This window comes from Aspergillus japonicus, assembly GCF_003184785.1.
Source record: "Aspergillus japonicus CBS 114.51 unplaced genomic scaffold BO86scaffold_73, whole genome shotgun sequence".
Lineage (NCBI taxonomy): Eukaryota > Fungi > Ascomycota > Eurotiomycetes > Eurotiales > Aspergillaceae > Aspergillus > Aspergillus japonicus.
This window is the reverse complement of record NW_020291710.1, coordinates 57830-84573: the sequence shown is the minus strand read 5'-3', so window position 1 is coordinate 84573 and position 26744 is coordinate 57830. Positions and strand designations below refer to the sequence as shown.

At 52.8% G+C, this 26744-nt stretch overlaps 10 protein-coding genes across 10 annotated transcripts; 4 read left to right on the top strand and 6 right to left on the bottom strand.

Moving 5' to 3' along the window:
* Positions 1-2895: 2895 nt before the first annotated feature.
* Positions 2896-4839, bottom strand: BO86DRAFT_370661 (dolichyl-diphosphooligosaccharide--protein glycotransferase subunit OST1). Its single transcript, XM_025670289.1, has 3 exons — positions 4333-4839; positions 3153-4191; positions 2896-3089 (listed from the first exon to the last, which is right to left on the bottom strand). The coding sequence occupies exons 1-3, from the start codon at positions 4683-4685 to the stop codon at positions 2964-2966; spliced, it is 1518 nt and encodes a 505-aa protein (XP_025523359.1). The 5' UTR covers positions 4686-4839; the 3' UTR covers positions 2896-2963.
* Positions 4840-4913: 74 nt separating this feature from the next.
* Positions 4914-7969, top strand: BO86DRAFT_413100 (pseudouridine-5'-phosphate glycosidase/carbohydrate kinase family protein). Its single transcript, XM_025674708.1, has 7 exons — positions 4914-5259; positions 5319-5527; positions 5581-5680; positions 5731-5772; positions 5822-6052; positions 6141-6441; positions 6503-7969. Exons 1-7 carry the CDS (start codon positions 5082-5084, stop codon positions 7785-7787), a joined length of 2346 nt encoding a protein of 781 aa, XP_025523358.1. The 5' UTR covers positions 4914-5081; the 3' UTR covers positions 7788-7969.
* A 24-nt stretch (positions 7970-7993) lies between these two features.
* BO86DRAFT_450986 (dienelactone hydrolase) lies at positions 7994-11018 on the bottom strand (the record flags this gene model as incomplete). The annotated part of the gene is made up of 7 exons (XM_025676835.1): positions 10812-11018; positions 10554-10745; positions 10239-10493; positions 9356-9656; positions 8522-9256; positions 8102-8406; positions 7994-8041 (listed from the first exon to the last, which is right to left on the bottom strand). The coding sequence occupies exons 1-7, from the start codon at positions 10926-10928 to the stop codon at positions 7994-7996; spliced, it is 1953 nt and encodes a 650-aa protein (XP_025523357.1). The 5' UTR covers positions 10929-11018.
* A 182-nt stretch (positions 11019-11200) lies between these two features.
* gua1 (GMP synthase (glutamine-hydrolyzing)) lies at positions 11201-13525 on the bottom strand. Its single transcript, XM_025672845.1, has 9 exons — positions 13381-13525; positions 13135-13276; positions 12704-13066; positions 12482-12641; positions 12034-12425; positions 11677-11972; positions 11552-11609; positions 11417-11497; positions 11201-11359 (listed from the first exon to the last, which is right to left on the bottom strand). Exons 1-9 carry the CDS (start codon positions 13447-13449, stop codon positions 11301-11303), a joined length of 1620 nt encoding a protein of 539 aa, XP_025523356.1. The 5' UTR covers positions 13450-13525; the 3' UTR covers positions 11201-11300.
* Positions 13526-14824: 1299 nt separating this feature from the next.
* BO86DRAFT_274859 (putative GPI anchored cell wall protein) lies at positions 14825-15370 on the top strand (the record flags this gene model as incomplete). The annotated part of the gene is made up of 1 exon (XM_025667256.1): positions 14825-15370. A coding segment is annotated over one exon (546 nt), but the record flags the coding sequence as incomplete, so codon positions are not given.
* A 1126-nt stretch (positions 15371-16496) lies between these two features.
* BO86DRAFT_392606 (STIMATE family protein) lies at positions 16497-18140 on the top strand. Its single transcript, XM_025672844.1, has 2 exons — positions 16497-17170; positions 17240-18140. The coding sequence occupies exons 1-2, from the start codon at positions 16703-16705 to the stop codon at positions 17939-17941; spliced, it is 1170 nt and encodes a 389-aa protein (XP_025523354.1). The 5' UTR covers positions 16497-16702; the 3' UTR covers positions 17942-18140.
* Positions 18141-18315: 175 nt separating this feature from the next.
* BO86DRAFT_392605 (WD40 repeat domain-containing protein) lies at positions 18316-20584 on the top strand. The gene is made up of 4 exons (XM_025672843.1): positions 18316-18798; positions 18864-19355; positions 19414-20275; positions 20329-20584. Exons 1-4 carry the CDS (start codon positions 18451-18453, stop codon positions 20478-20480), a joined length of 1854 nt encoding a protein of 617 aa, XP_025523353.1. The 5' UTR covers positions 18316-18450; the 3' UTR covers positions 20481-20584.
* Positions 20585-20685: 101 nt separating this feature from the next.
* BO86DRAFT_392604 (uncharacterized protein) lies at positions 20686-22031 on the bottom strand. Its single transcript, XM_025672842.1, has 6 exons — positions 21882-22031; positions 21416-21692; positions 21321-21338; positions 21135-21155; positions 21005-21028; positions 20686-20897 (listed from the first exon to the last, which is right to left on the bottom strand). The coding sequence occupies exons 2-6, from the start codon at positions 21641-21643 to the stop codon at positions 20892-20894; spliced, it is 297 nt and encodes a 98-aa protein (XP_025523352.1). The 5' UTR covers positions 21644-21692; positions 21882-22031; the 3' UTR covers positions 20686-20891.
* Positions 22032-22368: 337 nt separating this feature from the next.
* Positions 22369-24746, bottom strand: BO86DRAFT_392603 (putative hexokinase Kxk). The gene is made up of 5 exons (XM_025672841.1): positions 24420-24746; positions 24235-24357; positions 24045-24070; positions 23560-23967; positions 22369-23495 (listed from the first exon to the last, which is right to left on the bottom strand). Exons 1-5 carry the CDS (start codon positions 24457-24459, stop codon positions 22620-22622), a joined length of 1473 nt encoding a protein of 490 aa, XP_025523351.1. The 5' UTR covers positions 24460-24746; the 3' UTR covers positions 22369-22619.
* A 244-nt stretch (positions 24747-24990) lies between these two features.
* BO86DRAFT_347234 (SIR2 family NAD-dependent protein deacylase) lies at positions 24991-26726 on the bottom strand. Its single transcript, XM_025669275.1, has 2 exons — positions 26341-26726; positions 24991-26279 (listed from the first exon to the last, which is right to left on the bottom strand). Exons 1-2 carry the CDS (start codon positions 26461-26463, stop codon positions 25251-25253), a joined length of 1152 nt encoding a protein of 383 aa, XP_025523350.1. The 5' UTR covers positions 26464-26726; the 3' UTR covers positions 24991-25250.
* Between the last annotated feature and the right edge of the window lie 18 nt (positions 26727-26744).

The window sequence follows — 26744 nt, the reverse complement described above, 5'->3', positions numbered from 1 at the left end:
AATCATTTGGAGAAATGATCTCAGTTTGGAAGGAAGGGTTTTAATGGATAAATCTAAACACGCAGTGTCATGTAAGTTATTGTCTGTTGGGAGTGGTAAAGACGGATAAGTTACAAAGAGTCCCCAGTGTTATGATGCTGGATGATGTTACGACATACTTCATCTGAGCCTTCTGAGGAGATAAGTGGACGTTAACTACTAGTCGCAATAGCCGGTGCTATGCGATCGGCCAGGAACGGGGATTGGGGGATTGGAGGGCAGCTTCCCGGTCCGGGGCAACTTGTGGTACGGTATTATTGTATCGGTACGGTCTCATACATCGCATTCAGGTATGTTACCTACCCTACGAGTGGATCCCCCACCCAGTCCTTTGTGGCTCACTGCCAACTGGCTACTACGTATAGTCCCAGTGCTGTCTGTGGCTGATTCTTTGGACATTGATTTTTGACACATCAATTGAAAGAAATGGAAAAGAGAAGAGAATCATGTTCTATACTCTAGCTCTACACTCAGAAGACATTGATTGTTACTTACTAGTTCTACGTCCTTCGTACAGTCTTGTCGACGCCAAGGGAAGCAAGCTGGAGTGGGCCAGGACTTGCCTGTTTGGACGGCGAGCCAGACTCACTCGGATGGCGCGAGTGAGGTAAAAGAGGTCAAGGAAAATGCCGCATTTACCATTTCTCATTGGCCTGGGAACCCGGGGCAGGTGGAGAGAGGAGGCCTAATTTTGGAAATGGAATTTCCATAATTGCCTCAGCTCCTGGTCAGTGGGTGGTTTGAACTGATACAGTAGGTAGGTACTCGGTAGGTAGAAAGATTAGTAGATATGAGCTGAAAGGTCTATTTTGGGAGAGAAGAATGAGTTGCGGCGAGAGACATGAAAAATCTTGTCCAGGAACCCGGGGGAGATACAGTGGCTGAGATTTCAGATGCTCTAACTATAGATAACTACAGTACTCCGTATGGAACAGCTTATCAGACACCATCCAGACTATCAAAGAATAATCATGGATAGACCAGACCGGCAACATTCCAGGCAGTCAGCTGACCGGACCGGGTTGGGATGTGTCATGGTTTGTGACCGCCCGGTTTCCGGTGCGTAATATGAATCATCGAAAATGCCGCATCGCCAGTCTCGGCGTTTCGCTCGTCAACTCATCCTCGTCTCGGCGATATCTATGATTGTGATCGTGATTATGGAGTAAGATGAGGAATAGTAGACCAGGGTGCCATCTGCATGTAGTGGGTACTGTATATACTCATACTACTCCGTACTACTTAGTAAGTAGCAGTAAGTCAGCCTGAAGGACGATCTATAGGAAATATACAGTACAGTACCTACATCGTTATGCGTTATCCTTGATATACACAATCACTACCAAACTGGCTTGTTGGTAGTATCCGTACTCCGTACGGAGTACTGTACCCTTCTATGGACCATTTTCAACCATTAGTCACTAACAAGTTCATGACGAAGTCATGTGCAGTTTCAATTGCGGGGAAAGCAGCCAAGTCGACTCGGAATCGGTTCCTGGATCGATTCCCGATTCAGGCTCTCTCCATTAACATTTGGAGCAATGCCAGGTGCAATTTTGCGGGGGAAGAATGAGAAAGCCCCCTCTCAGTTGGGGAAGTTCCCATGAGTTCTCATTATTAAAATTACCAAATGGCTCAACTCAGTTGCCGGCAATTACCCCATCAAAATTCAAGATTCAAGAGGTGCTCCCCCAATTTTCCTTTTCCCCAGGATCCTTCATCCATCCGTGATCCATGATCCCCCTTCCGGCTCGGCGGCTTCTCCTCCCTTCGGTCCCAGTTCATGAATTTTTCCCCTCCCTCTTACCTTCCAAGTTCCGCGGGACTGACTCCCCTTCTGAGTTTTTGCTAGGGTGATCGTCGTCCTTCCGTCCTGCAAACAACTTTGCCCTAAATGGAAGAGAGACACACGGACCCGCTGAGGAGGGGGGAAGAAATGGCTGAGAACGATCCATCATCCATGAAACTCAAGTGATCTACTAAGTTACGTACCTTGGAGTCTAGCCCACTGGATCCATGCGGGAAACTTTTTCCTACCCCAACGAACACCATGATGACGCAGATCTGAAAGAGAGAAAAGGGAAAACGGAAAAGGAATGGAGAAACAAATCAATCCCTCGATTCCATAGCATACGGCAAGTGAAAGCTGAGTTATTGTTGAATATCGTTGAATAGCTCACTCGGACAACCTTGCATAGCCGTCGCTCAATTGTTCAAATCGGTCAGCTGCACACCAGCACGAGGGACAATCCCAAGAGGCCCAGCAACCACTAGTTTCCAGCAATACGGAGTACTTGGATTCGCAAAATTGGTGCTGCGCTCCTAGAGGGCCGCAGCTACAGGGAAAATGCATACTCAGTATCGGGGAAATGGTTTCGACCGAATTTGGCTGAGTGGACGGAGTCACGAGAGGAACCGACAGAAGCATGTTGAATAATGAATCCACTGCACCTACTAGTAAAATTCTCACGGACAGCAGACCTGCTCAATGCAGCAAGCAATCACTGAACTGCAAGGCGTGATGCTTCCGACGAGATCTCATTATTGGATACGAGCTCGACCCAACGCTCTGCATTCGTGCCTGAAAGCCGCTAATCCCTCGTCCATGCACCACGCGTCTTTTGAACCCTTTGGATGGATCCTGGATTTTGCAGAGGTCTCGTTCGTGCTCAGGTGCGCAGATTAAGCCATAGAATCTGGTTAGATGATGCCGACCAGCTAGCGCGAACAAGCCTCAAGATATGCCAATAGTACGCAAAAGAAAGGTAACACATGTATGTGTGACTGTGTGGGAGAATACCAACTGACCATGAGCTCTTACGGACAGCATGTAGACACTCTACGAACACGCGAACACCAGCGAACACCTATTTTCAATTCTGGTCTGGTACAAAGAACTGGATCATATCATACATCTTTCACGACTACCGCTTCTTGATGCTCACGTCAAGGTTGCCCACAGCCCACGCGGCTACAAATACTGTGAAGAGGCCAGCAGTGATAGTCACCGGCTTGCGCAGTCCATCCCACAAGGAATAATCGTAGGTCACCTAGTCCAATTGTCAGTGTGCTTTCAACTCGAGTCAGGTTTATATGATTGTCAAGGAACTTACCACAATCTGAGAGTCACGAGCTTCATCCGTCAGTCCAACGACGGTTAGGCTCAATGCCGTCCGCCCCAGAGTGTCCATGAACGTCCTATGCTCAGACACTTCGGCCTGGATCTGGCTGGAGCTAGGGAGTCCATTGCTGGAAGCCTTGTCCAGCATCTCCCAGCGAACGTTCCGGGCACCTTCGGGAAGGATCACTCGCACAACGACCTTCTCATACTGGACGCCCTCGGAGGCCTTGGGTCCTTCGATGAAGGGAACCTTGAGCACGTAAGAGTCAGAGCTGCCGACGGCCCGACGAAGGAACGTGGAGAGATCGTTGTTCCAGCCGACGCGGAAACTATAGTTCCAGCCACCAAAAATGGGGAACCGGGGGCGAAGCTCCAATGATGCGTCCCGACTGGGAACCGTCCCAGGACGGTAGCGGCTGGTAGAAACATTGCCGATATCATCGATAAAATAAGGGTCCACAGAGCCGGGCTTCAGGGGGTACTTCAGCTCGCGGATGGAGGAAGAGGGGAGTTGCTGATAGCTGCTGAGGGTCCACTCCACGCGGGAGAAGTGGTCTAAGAGTTCAGAGCCATTGTTGCGCAGCCAGTAGCGCTCCTCCGTGGCCAAGTTGCCGCCCCAGTGAGAAACCTCCAGGTCGCGCTCCAGCAGCGAAGCCGTGATGACCGGCTTGGTGAACTCATAGCGAACGACGATCGGGTAGCTAGTACCGGGCGCAACCTGAGCCGTGTCATAGGGTCCGTATGTGTAGCTGGTACCCAGACGCTCCGGGTCCGCACCCGACTTCAAGTCCGTGGTCGTATATTCCGGGACATTAGTGCTGGGAAGCTTGAGCTTGGTCTTCTGCGTCACTGTCGTATATGCTGAAGGAGCATAGGCAGAGAACGAATAAGTGAGGTACTGTCGGTCCATCTGTTTGATAGCGGCAGGGCGCGGGCTGAAAGAGTTGAGGACAGAGTAAGAGATTCCCAGAATGATCTGAGAGGAGGGCGCCAGGGGTTCAGAGAAGTGAACGATATAGTATTGGAGATCCCTGTACGTCGAGTATAGCATACATCAGTCTTTAGTTCGCCCAATGAGTCTGGAGGAGTGTTTGCGGATCAAGCAACCGTGGCATCGTCACCGGCATCACCAACAGCCAACGAGCCATTGGCAACTAGAATGACCAACTCACCTGCTTGGGTCAATTTCAGTAGCTTGCACATTGAGCCTGCCCTTCTCCGGAGCTGATTTATCGCGGACTTCGAGGACTCCGACCTTATCGTAGAGGTCGGATGGCAAAGCCAAGTAATAGTCACTCTGAGCTTGCTTGGCCACATTCTCGACCACGACATTGATAGTCTCACGGAGGTAGCTTTTCTCCAGATTGGTGTTCCGGACCAAGTTGATATTCTTGAATACTTGAGCGGGCTTGAAGTCGCTGGGAAGAGCGACTGGCGAGCTTGACGATGTGGAATCGGCGCATACGAAGCTGCTGGTTGATAGAAACAACCCGCACAGCGCGGTGAGGGCGGAAAGGGGCCTCATTGTGATGATGGGCGGCCGTGAAGCAGACCGCGCCTAGAACACAATGACTCTCACCAGGAGAAGATTCAGATATTATAATCAGAAATGAAGAAAGAGAGGCGAGTTCAGAGGAATTGGCGAGCGGGAAAGAGACGCGGAGATGCTGAGGTGTCCCGATTCGGGGCGATTACGAGTTCCGGCCGGTCTTCTCCACTCCTTCTCCGCCTTCTTATCACCAAAACAGAAGAACCACATTATGCTTGTCCTCGCTCGTTTCTTTTCTTTGCCTTGCCTCGCCACCGCGCTCCTCCAGTCCTCATCGCCTCTGAGGTGCTCATATAAGCTTTCGCAACTGTCTCAGAGATCTTTCATTCGATATAGAGTCTACCAAGTCTTGTGCAACGCAACGGCCGTCAAATGCTCGCCTCTCGAGTGGCCGCTCGCACATGCGGGCGGACGATGAGAACCGCAGGTCTACCTCGACGATACCATGGCCTTGCCAATAGTAAATTCTTCAAGGTATCGGAGGAGGTTCGCGATGCCGTGGCCACAGGAAGACCTGTGGTGGCCCTTGAATCAACTATCTATACACACGGTATAGCTCCCATCAGGTGTCGCATAGTAGATCGGCCGAGGCATTGCTGACAAGAGCAGGCTTCCCCTATCCGGAAAGTGTCGCATTGGCAACGCTCTTGGAATCTGTAGTCCGTGCCAATGGCGGCGTTCCTGCCACCATCGGAGTTCTCCATGGCGAAGCCCGGGTTGGCCTCAATGCAGAAGAGCTCATCGAGTTAGCATCTTCTGCGGACAAGAAGAACGCATTGAAAGTATCTCGGAGGGACCTGGGATACATTTGTGGTCTAGTAAGGCAAAAAACCTGTAGCTGGCTTGAGATCGCTGATCTAACTTTTATCAGGGACTAGCTGGCAAAAGACTACACGGGGGTACAACAGTGTCGGGCACGATGGTACTGGCTCATCTGGCTGGAATCAAGGTCTTCGGAACGGGAGGCTTAGGTCCGTACTTCCAAGCTAGGACAATTATCAAACATGCTGACTTGTCATAGGAGGCGTACATCGCGGTGGAGAAAATTCGATGGACATCTCTGGTGCGTAGAATCATCCTTGCAATTTTCTTCCCCGCTAATGTTGATATAGCTGATCTCACTGAGCTGGGACGAACGCCAGTGGCGGTCGTCAGCTCTGGGTGTAAGAGCTTCCTGGATATCCCGCGTACCTTGGAATATCTCGAGACAGAGGGAGTCTGCGTGGGGACCTTTGCAGATGGCCGTCAAGGGGCCGTGGATTTTCCCGCCTTCTATACTCGCGATAGTGGCCTTAAGAGTCCGAAGATCATCCATAATGAGGCTGAAGCGGCCGCAATTATCTGTAAGTCGCACAGCTCGGCGGTATCTCTGCATTCTAGGCAATCGGCGTCTGTCAACACTGTGCGATGAGGCCGCTAATTATATCACAGACGCACAAACACAAATTCCCGTCTCATCCGGTATTCTCCTTGCCAACCCTGTTCCCCTCGAGCATTCCATCGCAAGGAGTGAGATGGATGGCATCATCGAAGAGGCCATTCGTTTTGCAGAAGTCGAGGGGCATCAGGGAAGTGACAATACGCCATTCGTGCTGGCAAAGATCAAGGACCTCAGTGGTGGGAAGAGTGTCATAGCCAACCGAGCCCTTGTCGAGGCCAATGTGGAGCGTGCAGCCAAGGTAGCTCTGGAACTCTCGAAACTTGAGCGATCTAGCGGGCCGTTGAACGAACGGTGAGTACCCATGTTTTTTTATCAGGATAGAGACACCCTAATGTCGAGATGGTCGGCGCAGACACATGCCAGCTATCTCCGAGACCACTGGGGCTGACCGAGCAACTGCAGAAGCAGAGCTGGACCTCAATTCGACCACTGAACAGTTGACAAAGCGTGTTGCCAAGGCGGACATTGTTGTGGCAGGCTCGCTGGCAATTGATTTGTCCTGTGACTTCAGTCCTACCGAAACAACAACTTCTCCCGTATTGGAGACATCGAATCGCGCAGTCATCGGACAAAGCCTTGGAGGTGTTGGCCACAATGTGGCTGTCGCGACGAAATATCTCAACAGCTCTGTTCTCTTCTGCAGTACAGTCGGAGACGATCTGAGTGGCCGCACCGCGCTGGCTTCCCTTCGCGATGAGAAGTTGTCCACAGCCGGCATTCGTGTTCTTCCTGCATCATCAGGAGCGCGTACTGCGCAGTATGTGGCCATCAACGATGCAAAGAAGGATCTCGTTGTCGCTATGGCTGACATGGGCATTATGGAATCGCCCGCGCAAAGCCTAGATTTCGACGGATTCTGGGAGCCATTAATTTCGCAAGCTCAACCACAGTGGGTGGTTGTAGACGCCAATTGGAGCCCGGAAGTGCTTGCGAAGTGGATGACAGTTGCAAAGAAGCATGGGGCTCGAACAGCCTTCGAACCCGTCTCGACCGCCAAGAGCCGCCGGTTGTTCGGCCGGCGCTCCGCCGCCATTACGCCCTCCGACTGTGTTCCCAATAATACTGTCAGTCTCGCGGCACCCAACCAGATGGAGCTCACAGAGATGTACACGGCTGCGCGGGATAGTGGTCTTTACGAGTCTGAAGGCTGGTGGCATGTTATTGATGCCATGGGGATGTCTGCGTCTGGGTCGCGGGACCGATTGGTAGCCATGACCTCGGCCGAGCTCGTGGACCAAGGCATTCCGCAGCAAAGCATCCAGCTTCTTCCCTTTATGCCGTGTATTGTCACCAAGCTAGGTAGGCAAGGCGTCCTTCTTACACAGCTTCTCCGTCCGGGAGACGCGCGTCTGACCAGTCCGGACACTGCCCCATATATCCTGTCCCGAGCGCCCACCGACCATGCAGTGATCGGAGGAGTATACATGCGTCTGTTCCCCCCAGCAGCGGTACTTGCGGAGGAAGATATTGTCAGTGTCAATGGGGCTGGGGATACTCTGTTGGGGGCGGTAGTAACGGGTTTGGCCCGCGGCCATGGGGTAGAAGATGTACTGTCTTTGGCGCAGGAAGCCAGTGTTCTGACGCTTCAGTCCCCTGGAGGCGTGAGTCCGGAAATCCGCAAGCTCAATTTTCCATGATCTCGAGACTTTCATTGAGATCAAGTCCCATTTTGACCTCATGAATGCATATTTGACCTTGCTATTGGAACAAATCACAGCCATCATGCTCATCAAACGATTCTCTATCATGAGTAAAGTCTACAGCTAGAAGATGATCAAGTCCCACGCTATGCCGTCCCATAAAGACATACATAATAGCAAAAACCATCCAGCTCAATACCAATTCAGACAGTAATCCTCTCCACCCCTTCTGCCCCGACCACCGGCAACCGCTCGACGACTTTCGTGCCTGCGCGATTCAGCCCCGTGGGGGTGAACCCCGCCGGCACGACCGCTGGATCCAACAAGCCAATCTGCACCAAGACACTCGCCTGATCCCAATAAACATTGAGACGAGCGACTTTCCCCGCGCAGAAACTCGCCGTCATGACGAGGGCGATGCGCACGGGCCGACCCGTCGGCGGGACCGAGGGTAATAACCACGGGATTTCTTCGCTGTGGGTGAACGAAAAATGCAGCTCATCGACGATGCGATCCGCGCCGGTCGTGCGTGAGAGGAGGCGAATCCGCTGATCAGGGGGTCCCGTCGGCAGGAACTGGGAGGTGAAAAAATGGGTCAGGGATTTGGGGGTGGTGCCTGAATCATATCAGGTACAACCGTTAATTAACTATACTGCCTTCTTGTTGCTGTCTCTCTAGGAAACAGGGAGCGGGAGAGGGGGGGAGGTATGTGAAATATTGTTTGGACTCACCTCCCATCATAGTCGGCACACAATTCACCAATGGAGTCCCCAGAGAGGTATGGTCGTCATCATTGGGGCCCGGTGCGTTCAACTGCACTCCACTACTGCTCCCTACCATCAACGCGACGATGTGGGCTGCCAGGCGTTCTCGCTCATCTGCCACCGCAAGAGACGAGTTTTGTTGCTCGCCGGCCCCGGTGCCAGACTCCGACGTCGCCGCCAGACACCGCCAATATTCCTCCCAGACGCTCTCCACGTCCGGGACCTTCCATCCCGCGCCGTGCCAGCCGAATCCGCGTTTCAGGGTCTCGAGAGCTCGCGACCAGGCTAATCGCGCGGCGATGCCGTCGTAGTTCGGCGAGGAGGGCTCCGCAAACCCGGCGTGGGACTCCGGGTAGAAGAAGGAGTGGCAGCGGTGACGCTTGCGGGTATGGGTGGGTGCGGAGGATTCGAAGCCGGCTGAGCAGCGGTCTCCGGCGAGATGGATCTGGATGGGAAGAAGGGTTACCGATGGAGGGTAGGTCGTCGGCGCAGTGGAGGAAGAGGTCGTCGTGTTGGCATTTGCAGGAGCGGTAGGGACTTTACTGATGGGACTGCCATTTGTGTTGATGGACAGGTGGTCGAGGCAGTTGTCGAAGTCATGGGGGTAGTAGGCTACCAGAGCGCAAAGTCGGGGGAAGGGGTTGGTGGATGTTGCTGGTTGATGGTGAGACTCGAGAAGCAGTGAGGCCGGCTTGTTGTAGGCTAATGAGGGATTGTTTAGCTACAAATGTACAAGACACAGACACCCACCCAACGGATCTCTGGGATATACTAGTCAAAAAAGAAAAGAGGGTGTCTGACCGACCACGGCATATCGTTCCCCAGGCTCTAGATCATCCTCCCGTTCATGTAGGAGATACTCGAGGTCTTTTCGATCTCGCTCGCGGTCTGTGTGATGTCTTCCAGGGAAGGGCAAATATTCAACATCGAAACCCTCTGCACGGAGCCGGGCTAGGATGCCGGCGTCGAATTCGGTAGTATCGGAGGTCAGATACAGCCGCCGGGGCGCACCAGTGTCTGTATCTTTGCGACGTCGGTCAACACCGGGGGGTGATTGGAGCGGGATTGTGCCAGAAGAACTACTTCGACGTCGTCGAAGATGCTGGCGCAGGCGTTCCATGGGGGAGGGCAATATTGATTAGGGTGGAGTGAGAGTGGGAATCAGACGGCAAAAAATTATGTACAATTGAGTCAGAGAATCAAGAGCGGCACTGAGAAAAGCTGTTCAGATATAGATAAAAGAAATCCGACTGCCTCAAGACCAGGCAGGCGTGTGGCATGCTGGGCTGACGTCGACGAGTGTTGCCCAGTTTCTTGGGTCGACGTGGAACCAGCCGGAGTTTCCCTTGGCCTCTTGGAAAAACCACAGAGGGTGATTAATCAGACTAGCCAGCAGGATGGAATGTATATTAGATTGTATGGTGTAAATTGCAATTGTATATGTAGGTGTATCTGCATGTTGTGTGGATATCTATATATCGCTCATCGTCGATCAGTGGGACGGCGATCAATAGCCGTTCCGTTCCGGGTGTCTCTCTCTCTCTAAACCCAAATGCACATGGTCAATGTGAATTAGCACATGTGTGTACAAACGCACCTCAACCCTTCGGCTTAGACCAGGAATTATGACGCATGCCCGTTATTGTGATTCGAACCGGGTCAGCCACTGGCGCGCCTCCCTTACGTCCTCCGCGCATTCTTCCCCGGCCAGATAACACGCATATGCTGGCCGCTGCAGACTTCGGCGCGCCACCTCACAGTCCAGGCGAATATCCTCCACCAATGCCTCAAGTGATACATAATCGTACTCTGGTCGGATGTATCCCAAGATCAAGAGGCGCAGGTCTGTGCCATAGAAATCCGGGAGCTTGTGAAATTTCGTGGGACCGCCGTCCGCGGTGGGTGACGGCGCCGAGAGAGATGGCATGATATGAATTTCCTAGCATCGCGGGGAGGTCAATAACTGAAAAATCGAGCCCGAAAGGAAGGGATGCCTTACGATCGACCGTGTCTGGTTCTTGTAGAAGGGATTGTACCCGATGCTCAACACGGCCGGTCGGATCGGCGACGAGGCATCCTCGAAAGCGAATCGGGCCGGATCCAAGGCCACTACTCCGTAGTAGACGCCCACCTGCAGGTCCGGATATGCAGCGAGGCCCTCGGCCGGAATATTGGCGGTGGGAATACCCAACTGCAAGATGAACGCATGGTCAGTCTCACACTACACGTTGTTGCCGGCGGACACTCAGTCAATCACCTCTTTGCTGCCCCGCCCAAAGCCCTTGATCACCGGGCCGGCCAGGCGGATGGGATAGGGAGACTCCGGGCCTCCATCAGGCCCGGTTACAGGATCACGAGGGCCATCCGGTCGCATGGTCGGTCTGCTGGCACGAGAGAAAGAGTGCGGAGGAAACAAAGGGGGCCTGGAAGGGACAAGTTGCTGTTGTTGGGATCTCAAGGAAAGAGACCGAAAGATTACGAAGCGGGAAAGCGGCGATAAGAAGCCGGTGCGATGCGGGGGAAGTGGGCGGGCGGTGAGGAATATCACCAACTGGCAAGCTGCTTACACAGCATTTACAGTCAAAGTCAACAGTAAAAACTGCAGGACAATATACTGTAGATACTGTCGAAGGGACAATGGGATCACGGGCACTTGATTGAATTGAACGCTTTTGTTATACCATTAACTCCGTACCTCTAATATAAAGGGTAGTATGTGGAAAAAATCTCGTAATACACTCGCTATTTACTCCATCTCAATGGTGGCAGGGGGCTTGCTAGAAATGTCGTACAAAACACGGGACACTACAAATCACAATCAGTAATCTCTCTTGTGGAGCAAGGTCCGAACTCAAGACTTACCACCGTGGACCTCGTTGATGATGCGGGTCGAGCAGCGGGCCAGGAACTCGTTGTCGAAGGGGAAGGCACGGGCAGTCATGACTGGTAGATAGTTAGTCGAGGTGAGTTGTATCTCAAACAAACAGAGCTACTTACAATCAGTAGTCTCAACAGCACGCAGGATGATGATCTCAGCATAGACGCGCTTGTCGCCCTGTTAAAGTTGGTATTAGTATTAAGATCAGATACCATAGCAATTGAGTTGGGGTTCCAATCCTTACCATGACACCAACAGCCTTGCTGGGATCCAGCGCGGCATAGGCCTGAGCGATCTTGTCATACAGACCAGCCTCGCGGATCATGGAAATGAAAATGTGGTCGGCACGGCGGGCAATCTCAACGCGCTCGGGGGTTACCTCACCCAGGACACGGATGGCAATACCGGGTCCGGGGAAGGGGTGGCGCATAACCAGCTCGTGGGCGATACCCAGCTGGCGGCCCAGGGCGCGCACCTCGTCCTTAAAAAGTTCGCGAAGAGGCTCGATAAGCTTCATGCCCTGGCCATCAATCATGCGCTCTGCATATAATTAGCGTTGCGACCTTCCCGGATAGGAGGAAAGCTAAGTAAGTTAACGTACGGGGCAGACCGCCAACATTGTGGTGGGTCTTGATGGTGGCAGAAGGGCCCTTGAACGAGATACTCTCGATGACATCAGGGTACAGGGTACCCTGCAAGAACCACTTAATCTTGGCACCAGCATGCTCGGCCTCGGCCTCGATCTTCTGGGCCTCCTCCTCGAAGACGTCAATGAATGTGCCGCCAATAAACTTGCGCTTCTTCTCGGGGTCAGTGACACCCTTGAGTCCGTCCAAGAAACGCTTGGAAGCGTCAACAACCGTCAAGTTGATGCCCAGGTGCTTGTTCAGGGTCTCGGAGACAATATCGCATTCGTTCAGACGCATGCATCCGTTGTTGACAAGAACGGCGTGGAAACGGTCGCCAATAGCCTCCTTCATCAGCTTGGCAGCCCTGGTGACGGGTTTTAGCACTCGCGGGCTAGCAAGAAACTTGGGTCCAGCACTTACACGGTGGAATCAACACCACCACTCACAGCACCCAGCACATGATCGGTCTCGCCGACCAAGTTGCGGATGCGGGAGATTTCCTGGTCGACGAAGCGGGACATGGTCCAGTTCTGTTGAGCGCCGCAAATGTCGACGGCAAAGTTCTTGAGGAGGGTTGTGCCTAAGCCAGTCAATACCTAGCAGTCGCAACGAGTCACACGACCTAATCATATTTCGGCGTACCTTTAGGGGTGTGGGTGACCTCGGGGTGGAACTGGACACCGTAAATGTGCTTGGACTCGTGGGCAATACCAGCGTACGGGGAGTTGGCCGAGGTGGCAATGGTGTGGAAGCCCTCGGGCAGCTTGGCGAGCTTATCACCGTGGCTCATCCAGACCAGCATGTCATCCTCAATACCGGCGAACAGCTTGTCGACGTGACCCTGGGAGTCGAGGCGCTTAGCGTTCAGGTCGGCATGACCATACTCGCGCTCGGTGCCAGCGATGACGTTGCTCTTGTCCAATCGGTAGGCAATTTCTTGCAGACCGTAGCAGATACCGAGAATCGGGACTCCAAGGTCGAAGAAGGCGGGATCGACGTGGGGGGCTGTATGAGATGACCGGGTGGAATGAGTCAATCCGGCAGGGAGAATCGAGCTTTCTTGATTTACTTACCACCCTCCTCATAGACACTGTAGGGACCACCGGAGAGAATGATACCCTTGGGCTTGAAAGGGAGATCTGCTAGCTTCTGAGTGCAAGGAAGCATTTCACTGTAGACATTGATCTCTCTCAGTCTCCGAGTCAGGAGATGAGTCTGGGTGATAGAAAAGGTGTCAGTGACTCAGGTTGCGATAGGCGGGGTACATTGAACTATTCCGACCGACACTTCAAAGGAGAGGAAGCGGGAAAGAGACTAACGTATTGAGAACCAAAGTCCAGGGTGAGGATGGTGTCAAAGGTAGCATGGGGGATCTCCTGGTCGGCCATGATGACGGTTCTTTTCAATTGCTCGTCCCAATTGAATAGAAAATAGACTGAATGATGATGGCGAGGAAAGGAAGTCGGAGGGGAAAGCGGGCTGCACTTTTTTTTTTTCGTTCCCTTCCCGTCGCATTTCTCTGCCGGGCGGTGAGAATGCGCCCGATGGTACAGTGACTGCAGCCTTGGGCGGTCAAGGAGATAACGCTGACGGTTATCTCACGTGGCCCAGGACAACAGGCTGCTGACATAATCTGTACTGTACCATTGCCCTAAATTTGCACCGTGTCTGGTAGTTGAAACCACTAACTACCCGAGTTCGTTCGAGACTTCGCTTGGCAACCAAAACCCCAGATCACCACAAGGTTTGTGGGATTTGAGGAGCACTGAAGAAGACAAAAATGGAGTCCAGCTAATTCCAACCGATGATGTTCATTGGATATGTTTCTTCCAGACACGCTTTAGCGCAGCGCCGGTCGGAAGGTGGTGGCGATGCTGAACTGGCGAGGCGCCCGCATGCTCTGGACTGCATCCATAGACTAGTCCTATTAAGATAGATTAGTCTAGCCTAGTCTGAAAAAGGAACCTTGAACTCAACTCAAATGGCCCGTTAAGTTACATGATACATCCCTATACTTCCCGTCTGTAAAATGAACCTAACCATCCTGCAAGCCACCTAAGGCTAACTCCCACTTGGACATAATACGAGCTGCCAGCAATGAAAAAAGGGGGTGAGAGGGGTGGTATGAGCTGTGTCTAGCAGAAAGCAACACCGTCATTCCAGATTGCACGCTTCGATGCTTTCACTGAATGAATCAACCCACTGTTTCACGGCACGACTGGGAAGTCTTGATGAAACAGGCAAATGGGACCTGCAGGCGACGCCATCGTTAAAGTGGACCTTGAACAAGTCTATCTTGGGTCAACACGAAGGAAAGGGTCCGCGCGAGTTAGACTGAGCCGCAGAAGTGCATGTTTGCCTTCGCCTATCATTTGCTCTGGAGCACTGAGCGAGCGGTACCTGACTCTTTCATCAATCAATTGGGCGTTCCGATTCTGAAGGATTCTCCCAGTGGAGGCTGGACTAAACCATACCAACAGACAGACTCGACAATTCTTATGAGGATGAGTACCTACTATAATACCTATAATGCCTGGCCTTTCCGTCCCTGGACCCTTTACCCTTCTTCTTTTTCTTCTTCTTCTTCTTCCCCTCCTCCTTGTGCAGTAAATCTCTGTCCGCTCTTTTCTTATATTCCTTCTCTCTATAACTTAATAATCTTTGTCCACGAAAGAGGACGCTGCCCAAAGTCCATCCATTCATTCTCTATCTACCGCCAAAATGCGCACCACGACTTTCTTGACCACTGTTGCCACCCTTGGCCTGGCAACTCTGTCTGCTGCCGCCAGTACTACTACCATCAACCTCTTCCAGCCTGGTGAGGAGACAGTCCCCTACAGTGATGTGGAAGCGAGCATCATCGGTGTCACTGGGGATACCACCACTGTTGCTATCGTCTGCGGCCCTTCGGCCGCTGCATCGAATTGTGCCCTGCACAGCCCAGTTACCATAACTGAGGGCCCTTCCACGTTCACTGTGAGCGCTGTTATAACTTCCACTACCGACGATGCAGAATATACGGTTACCCTTGTTGAAGACTGCGATATTACCTCTGTGACTCAGGGTGCCTCCTGCTCCATTTCCATGGATTACACTGTCGCCTACAGCGGCGAAACCACTTCTTACTCAACTGCCATGGAAGCCTCTCTTCCTGCTCGCCTGATGAAGTACTCGCCCGTAACGGTCACTGCGGGCGCCGACAAGTTGTCTTCCTCTGCTGCTAAGGCAACTGGGACCTCTAGTGGTTCTTCTGGCTCTTCTAGCGCAGAGAACAAGAGCGATTCTACCACCACTGCCACTGGCAGTGCTGCGACCGAGACATCATCTTCTTCCAAGACCTCCTCGGGATCGAGTGCCTCCAGCACTCCTAATGGCGCAGCTGGCCACCAAGCCATGACTCTGGGTGGTGCCTTTGCTGCCGCTTTTGTTGCCGTTATTGGCTTGCTGTGAGCGGTGGTTGGACCCGACTGACTGACTTGCTGCTTGGTCAAATGAGACGAGAGTCATCAATGAAACAGCCTCGTTACAAATTAATTACTTCTTGCTTACATATTTGCATCTACCCCCACATACTCCTGGATGCCTTTTATCTTTTCCCTAGTTCTTGAACAAGACGATCATTTCAGGCCATCTTGAACCCTTTCCATGAGAACCCTCGCCATGATAATGAGCTGGAACGAGCACCACGGTTAAAGGTTTGTTCTATTACTGTTGTATAACTCCAACGAGACTTCATTATATACATGTGTATTACAACTTTAACTTTGGCGCGTTACTGCCAACCGGTAGACCTTACAGCAATCCAAGCTCCTACGGGTATACAATAAAGCTAGATGGGCATAGTAGTACAGTACATACAGTACATACGTATGTACTCTACTGAACAAAACGAATTCTTCGTTCATATGACAAAACACTTTGCTAGCTAACCAAATTATTAAAGAAAGTGCCTAATGATCTGCACTGCACTTGTTTTTCAGGACAATGGTCGGTACTGTTCTGAATACAACCAATCACATGATGTAGCTTATGATTAGTCAGCTCTGTTTGTTTCCAATTCCCGGGGGGACGGGCGGGGCAGACTGGAGGACTTGGAAAAGGGTTCATTGACTAGTCCCGTAGAAGCAAGGGTTTTACTACCTAAGTTACTTTACTACTAGTACTAACTAAGTCCATCACGTCACACGCGCACCACCACTTCCACTTCCACCGACCGCCCTCGAAGCGGTGTCACTCTCGAACACCCGGACGTTTGAACTCTTCCCCCCACCAACATCAACCTCCACCTGAATCACAAGTAGACAAGCAAGAAAACGAAGAAGAATACAGAAAAATCGGAATATTGTTGAACAGCCTATTCGATGTGGATCTTATCTTCGCTAGCCTATTAGACGATCAATATTCGATTTTTATATCATATATCTCCCCCCCCCCCCCCAATGCCCGTGACGCGCCCGGCCCTCGCAAGATAGGCAACCCGCCGCCATCTTGCATCACTAGTGAAACTGCTCCGTTCTCTACTTCTATCGCCACGCCGCTCCAAGTTCATCTTCCGAGTCTTCTCAAAATTCCCCCCCGTCTCTTCTATCGCTGCTATTTGCAATCCTTGACAGGTAGGAAGCTTCGATCGTGACGGGCGCCATGGCCCGTATATCGCCCACTGTCATCATCGCCGCAGCGACTTTTATCGCAGTACTCGGTAGCGGTGTTGGGGCATCGTCGATCGGAGATCTTACAGCCCCAAGCGCTTCTCCTGCACCCTCCCTGTCTGCTACCATACAACAGTCCGCCTCTTACCCAGCCGCCTCGGAGTCCGGAGGGGATGATGAGGACAAGGGAGAGTGCAGGCTCCTTGGCCCTTTTTCGCTGCTGGTGCAGGCCGCCCTCGGGGCTCTGGCGCTCTTATCGCTAGTCTACAAGCGATGGAGGGAGAGACCCCAACGACCTGTGAAAGTCTGGGCATTCGATGTTTCCAAGCAAGTCTTCGGCTCGGCCATGTTGCATCTGGCGAATCTTCTCATGTCCATGTTCTCGGCCGGCCAGTTTGAGATCCAAAGCAAATACAAGCCCAACCCATGTTCTTTCTATCTTCTGAACTTAGGAATAGACGTGAGTGGCCGATTCTGATCCTAGGCAGCGCTGAAATGAGATACCCAACTAATACCTCGGCGATTGCAGACCACTCTGGGTATCCCTATCTTGATCTTCATCTTACACATCTTGAATCGTCTCGCCATGTTTACTCCCCTTGCGAATCCGCCAGAGTCTATTGAGTCTGGAAATTACGGTCGTCCGCCCCGCGCTGCCTGGTGGTTCAAACAGTCGATGATATACTTCCTTGGATTACTAGGGATGAAGATATGTGTCTTCTTCATCATTCAACTGCTACCTTTTATCGTCAAGGTGGGCGATTGGGCTCTACGGTGGACAGAGGGTAATACTGCTGTCCAAATCATATTCGTGATGCTTCTTTTCCCGGTTATCATGAACGCCATTCAGTATTACATCATCGATACCTTTATCAAGAAACCGCTCTCTCTGCCACAGGGCACTTTTGAAGAGGAGACTGGCGGTGACCGACTAGCCGAACACGATGACGAGCACCATCGTGGACTGCTGGCCGGCCTGGATGACGATGTTTCATTCTCGGACGATGACTCAGTGGGTAAAGGTAGAAGGCGGCCGGACTCGAACAGCCATACACCAGGGAAGGAAGATCTCGTACGATTTGACTCGGTGGAATATAATCCCGCGGCTCATGGCGAATGCAGTTCAGCATCGTCAGCGACGGTGTCGGCCAGGTCTGGCAGTGATCGCGATGGGTTCGGAGGATCATCTCCGTCGATCAAGCCGGGCGGCCAACCAACAGATACACAATAACGACTCTCCACTTACACACATGCTATCTTGCGGCGTTTGGTATTTATTCTTCTAAACGGTTTTTGATCTAAGGTCCGTAAAGCCATGGCGCTCACTTATATGCATCTTTATTTGATTGTGGCTGCATGAATGGACGTGTACATGAACCATTTGCCATGATGGAGTTATCTTGAGATTTATGCAATCCTGTTCTGCTGAACCAGTATTAATTCATTGTGGTGTTCCCTTGCAAGGCCTGCCTAGCGTACATATGTGCCTGAAATCCAAGGCTATAAGCAGGCTCCACCGCAGTGCTCACCGCCCGCAACTGCCGGCCCAAGCGAAAGAAAATTATTGTTCGGCGGCAGGCGTCGCATCTGCAATTCTAGCTTCATGTACATTTGTCTCTAGTCGATTGCATTCTTCTCGTACCTTTCGCCACTCGAGAAATACTCCCACAAATTCGATCCTACTTTTTATACTATACTTTGCTAGGTTTTCCCCACCAACAGATGGTGGACTATCCCACAATGCCTAAATCGACCGTCAAGGAAAAGACCCGCCAAAAGTCCGAAGATGCCTCTTCGCGCTTGGTCTACGAGGAGGGCAAGCCCATTCGCGCCCAGAATGACGAAGACGACGACATAACCAGCAGTGAAGGGAGTGATAATGAGTCGGATGTTCCCGAGAAGGATGAGGCCGAACTCAAGCTGGAACAGATGCTTTTCGGCGACGACGATGGATTTCTCGGCGCATTGAAAACCCAGAACGAGCGCGGTCTGGTACTTGCTGACCAAAGCGATGAGGAAATGGGGGATGATGATGACTCGGAGAATGACGATGAGGAGCAAGATCTGAGTAAATTGGCCGACTCTGATGTATGCGATGATTATCTTGTTTCTCCGCGAAAAGACATTTGCTGACAGACTTTGACTCGACACAGCTGTTCTTCCTTGATTCCGGACCCGGACCTGTTTCTGACTACATCGGCGAGGCGCCTGCGACACTGTCCGATGAGGAGGCTAGCGACGAGGAGGCCAATGGCTTGCCCGCTTTGTGGCATGATAGCGACGATGAGCGTCTCACAATCTCACTGGCGAGCCACCAGCGATTGCGCAAGCTGCGCGTCGCGGAATCAGAAGACGTCATTAGCGGCAAGGAATATGTTCGCCGGTTGCGCAGACAGTTCGTCCAGCTGAACCCTATGCCCGACTGGGCAAACCCCGAGCAGAACCAGCAGAAGGACGACTCTGACGCCGATGACATGGATACGGATGATGAGGAGCGCTCGTCCACGCAACCCCTCGCGAAATTGCTGCAGGGTGCCACAGATCTCGTTAAACTGGAGGACAGCACAGGTCCTGGCGGCAAGAGAAAGATGCGCCAGGAGGTCATTGACATTGCGAGACTCAAGGATGTCGGCAAGGACCAGCCGGTGAGTGTGATCCTGTTCGTTTGTGCTTTAGTGCAGGGAACTAACCAAAGAGCGACAGTCGGCCATCGATTCACTCTCCTTCCACCCGCATTACCCTCTACTGCTCTCCTCCGGACAGGCGGCCACTCTCTTCCTGCATCACATTTCGCCCTCCGCCCTGGCGCCAAACCCTCTTCTCACGTCCTTCCACATTCGCCACACGCCCCTTCACACCTCCGCATTCCATCTGCCCAGCGGAAACCGCATTTTTGCATCTGGGCGTCGGCGGTACTTCCACATCTGGGATCTGGAAACCGGCAAGGTGGACAAGGTCAACGGCACCGCGGACCGGAAGGAAGAGCAGAAGACGATGGAGCGCCTCAAGCTGTCCCCTTGCGGACGATTTGTGGGCCTGGTGGGTTCGGCCCGCAAGGGCGGTGGTCTCATCAACATCCTCGACTCCAACACGGCGCAGTGGATCGCGCAGGTCCGTGTGGACGGTCGGGGAGGTGTGTCCGATTTCGCCTGGTGGAGCGACGGCGAGGGTATGACGGTGGTGAGCAAGAGTGGTGAGGTCTCCGAATGGGACGGCCGCGTGAACCGGGTGGTGGCCCGCTGGATCGACGCCGGCGCCGTGGGCACGACGGTACTCAGCCTGGGCGGACGGTCTGGACGCACTCAACTTGGTGGCGACCGCTGGGTCGCCATCGGCAGCTCCAGCGGCATTGTCAACGTGTACGACCGTCGCGAATGGGCGGCCGCATATGCCACTGCTGCTGCCTCAAACGAGGACGAGACCAGCCAGAGTTTCATTCCTCGGAACCCCGAACCTGTGCGCGTGCTGGACCAGCTCACCACGCCCATCAGCCACTTGGTCTTTGCGCCGGATGGACAGTTCTTCGTGATGGCGAGTCGCTGGAAGCGCGATGCCTTGAGAATCGGTATGTTTGCTTCCCATATGTCTACATGATGCACCTGCTAACATTTGATCCAGTCCACCTCCCCAGTTGCACGGTCTACCGCAATTGGCCGACCTCCAACACCCCCTTCGGCCGTATCTCTGCCGTGGCCATCTCGCCCAACTCGGAGCAATTGGCAGTGGGTAACGAGCAAGGTCGGATCCGTTTGTGGGAAATTCGCGGCTGAGCGGGGTCGTGCATTTACTCCATAGCATTATATAGACGCGTTTTATGATTTGGATATGTGGCATACAAAAGTAATTGCATCGCACCCCCTGCATTGACCTGGGCTTTCGTATCATCTATCAAGCAGCAGCCGGGCTTTTTCATTATAGGCTTACTTCAAAGCCACCGTGAAACCCAAGAGTCACTTCTGCGTAATTTCATAGATTCGGATATAATGTTTGGAATTAGATACTGAAGATTTCCCACGGAAAATGAAACCAGCCCCCATCTCCATCCCCTTCTTCCCTTTCCATTGCCGCTAATGCGCTTCCTTTCTCCATCTCTCCGAGGCCCATCTCCCCTCCATTGACCACCCCACAATCCAATGACTGTAAACCCATTCTCACCCCGAACTTCACAAGCTCTAACCGAGCTAAAACTGCAGACGAACGACCAGAATCAGTACAATGATCTTCTCCAACAGCTGACTCCAGCGTGGTTCGACAATGGACCCAAGGAGCGAGGAGAGTCTGGGGGAAAACTTACCAGACCCAGACCACCCAGACCGAGCTATATAGATACCAACGCACCGAGTGATCCCGTCAGCGCTTCGATCTTTCCACACCAGCGAACAGAAGACAAGAAAAGGGAAGGGAAGAGCGGGATAGAGGCTTACATTGCCCAAAAGACCCGTGAGCTGGTTTTTCCATCAATATAAGGATCATGATTAGCGCCAGTTTATACGGATGCGGAGGAGGGTGTGGCTGGGAAGTTGTGATGAGGGGGTATTGCAAGTTCTTCAAGTGTTGGCAACTTCTTAGGGGAAAAGGATGGAGCAGAGGATGGGAGGGAATCGCCTTACAAAATCCTCGTCGTTTTCCTGTCGGGATATTGAGGGTCTCGTTAGTAAAGAACTTGATGGTGCGGTGATGGAATGAGAGGGAGGAGGGAACGTACATCCGGGGTACCGGCCTTCTTACTCGGCTGGGGAGTGCTGCTGCTGCTGCTGGGCTTGGAGGACGGTGACGACGAGGAGTCCTGCGGCGAAGTCTGCGTGGCGCTGTCGGGGCTGTCCTCCATCGTGCTCATGTTCATGTTGGCCATCTCGGTGTTGCCGTGCGGGAGGGCAAGCGCCCCCATGGCTGTCAGGGCCGCAGTGGCGAGGAGGGCGAGGGAGACTTTCATGGTGAGTTGGGGAAATGAGAGAATAAAGGAAACAAACAAAAGAACTAGACTAGTTTTAGAAGTAGCAAGTTAGACAAAAATCAAAGGAACGTGGAAGTTGCACGGGGGATATTGGAGTAGGAAGCTTGTATTTATTTAGGGCTTCATTGCTTGCTATGTTTCACGGGGAGGGTCTGTAACATGCCAGCCCAGGCCAGGATGAGGTACATTCGAGGGGTGGGTGGGAGGGAGGGTTTACCTTGGTATCTTCCTCATCTCCACTTAACCCGGGATACTCGATTCACACCAAACCTACATATGTGGCAAAGGAGAGGAGATGGGCACCTTGAAGGGCATACAGGGTTACTCAGGAGGCCTGAAGAAATTTAAGTAGGGCGAGGGATGTCTGGATGTATGGATCACCCCTCCCACCACTTGTCTAGCCCATTGATTGAGTAACCTCTGCTTTGAGTACGAACTGGTGGGAGAGGCAGAGAGGCAGGAGGATTTTTGAGTGATCGGAGGAACAAGGGGCAAAAAACAAGCTCAATTCATGTTGTTGTGCTCCGCACAACATCTCAGAACAGGACATTCCACCGCGTGTTCGGAATGCTCCCCTCCCTCTCTTCAGCCACTTCCGCGTCCGCGGCAGCAAAGGGATCATCCTACATTCCCCCTCTATGAGTCCCGATCGACACACTCAAACCATGGCAGGCAGATATGTTTCTACTTAGCATGTATGGGAGTCATCAAATTCAATGGATGGATTCTGTTGCCGTCTATCGACAATTCCAATTACTTGCGTGATCCTGTATACCGACCTGTCTTAACCCAAGTGTCGGCCATTCATCGTCAATGTATGTATGTACTGTACTGTTCTCTCTTCTGTTCTATGTCGCCGGAGTCATCCATCCTTCACCCCGCCCTAAAAACAGCCGCTTTCAAACACCACGCTGAAAATTCCCAAAAAGATTACCTCTTACCCTGCGTCACATGCTTATAGGAGAGTCTTCATGTCGTTCGCATCGCGGATACCCACCACATTGCCAGCCTTGACGCGCTTAAGAGTCAAGGCAGCAATGAGGGCGGCACCTACACCAGACCCATCCTCGGCGGCCTGGATGCAGACCTTGTCCTGCTCCTCGGGAGCCCAGTCAAGGATTTCCCGCAGCGCCTGGGCACCACGGGCCTTGAAGTGGGGGTACTTGGTGAACACGGAGCCATCAGCACCCACGTGGCACGACTCGATGTTCTTCTTCTTGCAGATGGCAGCAACACCGCAGGCCGACAGGCGAGCCGCACGGGTACCGATAAGCTCCGCGAGGCGACGGATCATCTCCAGCTCGGCCTGAGTCGCCTTGATCTTGAGCTTGCGCTCCAGGAGCTCCTCCGTCTCCTGGAGGTTCTCATAGGGATCCTCCTCAATGGCGGCCAAGAAGGACGAGTCCAGGAGGTAGGGCTTGCGCAGCTCCGAGGTGTTTTGGCCGTTGAAGATGAGACCCGGGTGGGTCTCCAGCAGGTCAACCAGGGCGAGACGGAAGATCTCACCCAAGTAAAGACCGGCGGTCATCTTCTCGAAAGCCTGCTGGCCGGGACGGGGAGAGTCCCGGTCGATGATGTGATCATACTTGGTGAGGGGGAGCACGATGTGCTCGTTGTCGAATGCGCCATACTCGCAGTTGATGGCGACGGGCATATCGGCGGGCAGGTTCATGTGGCTCAGCTTGGGGATAGAGCCCGCATTCTCCATGTAGGCGGCGTTAACACCAGTGCCGAAAATGCAGCCAATCCTCATAGCAGGGTCGGTGTACGCGGACGCGATGAGGGTTCCGGTAGTATCGTTGATCAAGGCAGCCACCTTGATGGGCAGACCCTGTAGGTCGCAAAAGTATCACATTAGCACGCCTCAGCCCCAAATACGCATGGAAGCGACCCACCTTCTCCTTGAGAATCTTCTCCAGAGGAGGAACGACGTCGTGGCCTTCCACTCCATCGATATCAAAGCCCTTGGTCCAGCGCTGCAGGACACCGTGGTCGATGTAATCCTGGGTGGCGGGATAAGAGAAGGTGAAACCCAAGGGGAGCTTAGAGAGCTCCTCGCCCTCGTGGTGAGATTCAATGAACTGCTGCAGACAGTCGGCGATGTACTCCCACAGCTCCTCAGCCGTGCCGGTTCTGAGCTCCTCGGGCATACGGTACTTGGACTGAGTGATGTCGAAGCCACCCTTCTCCTTGGTCAGGGTGATTTCACACACACGCAGGTTGGTACCACCCATATCCAAGGCGAGGAAAGTTCCCTGTTCATCACCATCGGGGAATCCCATGACCCAGGTGACATTCATGGGCTGAGGCGAAGCCAGCCAGTTAGTCGATCCGATCCTTATCTATGACGGAGCTCATTGCCCGGTCAGGCCATACTCACAATGTTACCACCCTCGACACTAAGACCTGTTCACGCTCAACTCAGACCTAGTCAGCTTCAAGGGATCATTGGAACTGTGGAAGTTGTCTGGGAATTAATGTAGGTATAGAAAGTGTCGAATTTTGTGATTGTGTTGTTGTGGTGGTGGTGGTGTTGTTGTTTAGGGGGAAGAAATAGCTCTATGACGTACCCTTCTCCAATTCCTTCACAAAGTGGTCGACAACCTTCTTGAGTGTGGCCCGGTCAACGGTAAACATGTCCTCAAACTCCTTGATATGCTGCAGGAGGTTTTGGGGCACATCGGCCATGGATCCTATGGTCGGGTCAATTGGAAATCGGCATCCCGAGGGGGGAATCAAGGGCAAGGAGGCATACCCTTGCGGGAAGGGGGGCGCTTGGGACCGAGTCCAACCATTGTGAATCGTGATGATTAGAGGGGTATAAGAGAAATCGCAACAAATAAGAAGGTTTATTGGGATGTATAATGGGTGGGAAGGAGGAGTGAGTGTAAGAGGGAGGAGAAAGAGAAAGAGAGGATGGAGCAAGAGTGAGTGAGACAAGAAGAGCGAGAAGAAAGAAAGACAGCGATGACGACGTGGGGCAAAGGTTGGAAAAGGTCGCAAAAGGTCGGGTTTGGCGGGGAATATTATCGGGGGCAACTGGCCACTCGGCGCGGGTTCTCCTCACCGGTGACTGGCTTGGGTCGCGGCGGGTCAAAATAAATACGATGTTGTCTACGGAGTAGTCAATCGTCTTCTTCAAATATAATCCTTGAAACATGATCGGTCTTTATATGGAGGTTCGATCCGGCTGTTCCCACTTCCTTCTGCGGAGTTCAAGAATGCTCAGATGGTTGAGGTGGGGAGGGAGGAGGGAGAAAGGGAATTGCTTTAGGGCTGGGAATTGACTCCCACCAGGCATAAGCCTAATGCATTTGGATTCCTGTCTCATCATTACTATATGCGAATATGACTCTTGTCTTGGTCTGTCTTTGTTTTATCGATCGTCTACTCATCAAGGTCATTAGAATTCATCAGCAAATCCCCCCTTCGCGGTCGACACGCCCAATGCGGGCGGAATGGTCGACCAGCCACCTAAACCCATCTTTCTCCCTCTCATGCCCTTCCCGTCTTCGTCCAAATCAAGAAAAAAAAAAGGAGCCAATGAGCCACAACTTCTTGCTAAGAAACTTTCCAATCTATCATCTTATTTTGTGGCCCGTGTCAGATGAGGGAAGACATGGGCCAGCCCTTGAGTGCTTGTCTCCCCCGCATGCGAGCTGCTGCTGTTATTCGCCGGATCGGTTCGATCTGCGCGATCCGCTTTCCCCGCGACGGGGCCCCCTAATTGTTGGCGGACACGTTGTTCGTAGGCCTGCGAGATACCCAGCGTGCGATCGACCTCTTCCGTGAGACGCTCGACTTCCTCCTGTAACTGCTCTTCGCGCGTCCGAGGCGGTGTATCCTCTACCGTCTGTGCGCCGGATTCCTCCGGCAATTTGGTGGCTTCCCACAGCGCCTCCAACTCCTCCTCCCAACCCAAAGCGCGAGCGAATCGACGCACCCCGGTATCGCAATCCCCCAGTACCAGGACGTCGTCTGGGCGCGACCCCAGTCCTCCAACCCGCTCCATGTTGATCAGCACCCGCGGTGTCCCATCGCGACAGAACCCGGGCAAACTAGCAAACGGCTGCACCGTCAGACTGGTGCCCATGACAATGCAGAGATCGGCCTCTTCCGGCAAATCGCGGCTGTCAAAGAAGTCCGACGGTAGCGCTTCCCCAAAGAAAACAATATCCGGCTTCACAAGCCCGTTGCACTCGGGACAGTAAGGCACCTCTCCCTTAGCGATGGCTGCCTTCATCTGGTCCCCTGGGTAGTCCGCCTTGCAGTCGATACACCGCTGGGTTGCAAAGCTCCCGTGGGCCTCAACAATCATCTCCCCTGGCACCCCTGCCAGACGTTCAAGGCAGTCGATGTTCTGCGAGAAATGTTTGAGTAGACGCCCCTTGTCGTAGAGCAGTTTGATGAATGAGTGTGCGATCGTGGGTCGGTATCGGCCCGGGGCGAGCTCGCGGGCCAAGGTGTAGAAGGGCTTGGGGTTCTCGCGGAAGAAACTGATGTCGAATACGGCTTCGGGATCGGGTAGATCTAGGTAGGCCAGGTTGGAATAAATGCCCGTGTCAGGGGAGCGAAAATCGGGAATGCCGGCCGAGGTGCTGATGCCTGCACCCACCTGATGGTCGGGTTTCTCTCGTCAGCGATGACTCTATTTCGGGTGCGGAGATGCCCCTTACCATAACCACAATGCGTCGCACATCTTTCTCAAGGATATATTTGGCGACTGCCTCGATGGTGCGCTTCTCCAGCACAGACGGGGGAGCCTTCTCGTCCACCACACTGGAGGATTCGTTGCCCATGATGCGAGCAACACGGCCAATTCAAGGCCGTACTTGAATAGGATAGTGATGGCGCGTGGAGAAGAGCGTGATCCCCTCGAGACACGAAAAGAAGTAGCCGAAAGTGGCGTGCAATGCAATGGAAGAAATTCCGAGATGACGTCGAGATGAAAAACGGTCAATTTCCGGAAAAAGAAAAGCTCATCATCAAGCTTGTCTCCGCCTCAGGTGTCAACCATCTAACTAGATGCTACTCAGTATAAACAGCTGCGCGCACCAGCCGGGTCACTTTTTTGACAACG

Excerpts from the sequence above, each read along its gene's own strand:
- BO86DRAFT_370661 (XM_025670289.1), bottom strand. The coding sequence starts at position 4,685 with ATGAGGCCCCTTTCCGCCCTCACCGCGCTGTGCGGGTTGTTTCTATCA. Across the intron at positions 4,192-4,332 it reads ACTGAAATTGACCCAAGCAG|GGATCTCCAATACTATATCG; the intron begins GTGAGTTGGTCA and ends CTCGACGTACAG. Across the intron at positions 3,090-3,152 it reads CTCGTGACTCTCAGATTGTG|GTGACCTACGATTATTCCTT; the intron begins GTAAGTTCCTTG and ends CAATTGGACTAG.
- BO86DRAFT_413100 (XM_025674708.1), top strand. The coding sequence starts at position 5,082 with ATGCTCGCCTCTCGAGTGGCCGCTCGCACATGCGGGCGGACGATGAGA. Across the intron at positions 5,773-5,821 it reads AAATTCGATGGACATCTCTG|CTGATCTCACTGAGCTGGGA; the intron begins GTGCGTAGAATC and ends ATGTTGATATAG. Across the intron at positions 6,442-6,502 it reads AGCGGGCCGTTGAACGAACG|ACACATGCCAGCTATCTCCG; the intron begins GTGAGTACCCAT and ends TGGTCGGCGCAG.
- BO86DRAFT_347234 (XM_025669275.1), bottom strand. The coding sequence starts at position 26,463 with ATGGGCAACGAATCCTCCAGTGTGGTGGACGAGAAGGCTCCCCCGTCT. Across the intron at positions 26,280-26,340 it reads TGCGACGCATTGTGGTTATG|GTGGGTGCAGGCATCAGCAC; the intron begins GTAAGGGGCATC and ends CCCGACCATCAG.
- BO86DRAFT_392606 (XM_025672844.1), top strand. The coding sequence starts at position 16,703 with ATGGCCCGTATATCGCCCACTGTCATCATCGCCGCAGCGACTTTTATC. Across the intron at positions 17,171-17,239 it reads TTCTGAACTTAGGAATAGAC|ACCACTCTGGGTATCCCTAT; the intron begins GTGAGTGGCCGA and ends CGGCGATTGCAG.
- gua1 (XM_025672845.1), bottom strand. The coding sequence starts at position 13,449 with ATGGCCGACCAGGAGATCCCCCATGCTACCTTTGACACCATCCTCACC. Across the intron at positions 12,642-12,703 it reads GGTCACCCACACCCCTAAAG|GCACAACCCTCCTCAAGAAC; the intron begins GTACGCCGAAAT and ends TGACTGGCTTAG. Across the intron at positions 11,360-11,416 it reads CATCAACGAGGTCCACGGTG|TGTCCCGTGTTTTGTACGAC; the intron begins GTAAGTCTTGAG and ends TGTGATTTGTAG.
- BO86DRAFT_392605 (XM_025672843.1), top strand. The coding sequence starts at position 18,451 with ATGCCTAAATCGACCGTCAAGGAAAAGACCCGCCAAAAGTCCGAAGAT. Across the intron at positions 19,356-19,413 it reads ATGTCGGCAAGGACCAGCCG|TCGGCCATCGATTCACTCTC; the intron begins GTGAGTGTGATC and ends AAAGAGCGACAG. Across the intron at positions 20,276-20,328 it reads GCGCGATGCCTTGAGAATCG|TCCACCTCCCCAGTTGCACG; the intron begins GTATGTTTGCTT and ends CATTTGATCCAG.
- BO86DRAFT_392603 (XM_025672841.1), bottom strand. The coding sequence starts at position 24,459 with ATGGTTGGACTCGGTCCCAAGCGCCCCCCTTCCCGCAAGG. Across the intron at positions 24,358-24,419 it reads GCGCCCCCCTTCCCGCAAGG|GATCCATGGCCGATGTGCCC; the intron begins GTATGCCTCCTT and ends ACCCGACCATAG. Across the intron at positions 23,968-24,044 it reads GTGTCGAGGGTGGTAACATT|CCCATGAATGTCACCTGGGT; the intron begins GTGAGTATGGCC and ends GCTTCGCCTCAG.
- BO86DRAFT_392604 (XM_025672842.1), bottom strand. The coding sequence starts at position 21,643 with ATGAAAGTCTCCCTCGCCCTCCTCGCCACTGCGGCCCTGACAGCCATG. Across the intron at positions 21,029-21,134 it reads TCACGGGTCTTTTGGGCAAT|CTCGGTCTGGGTGGTCTGGG; the intron begins GTAAGCCTCTAT and ends GTATCTATATAG.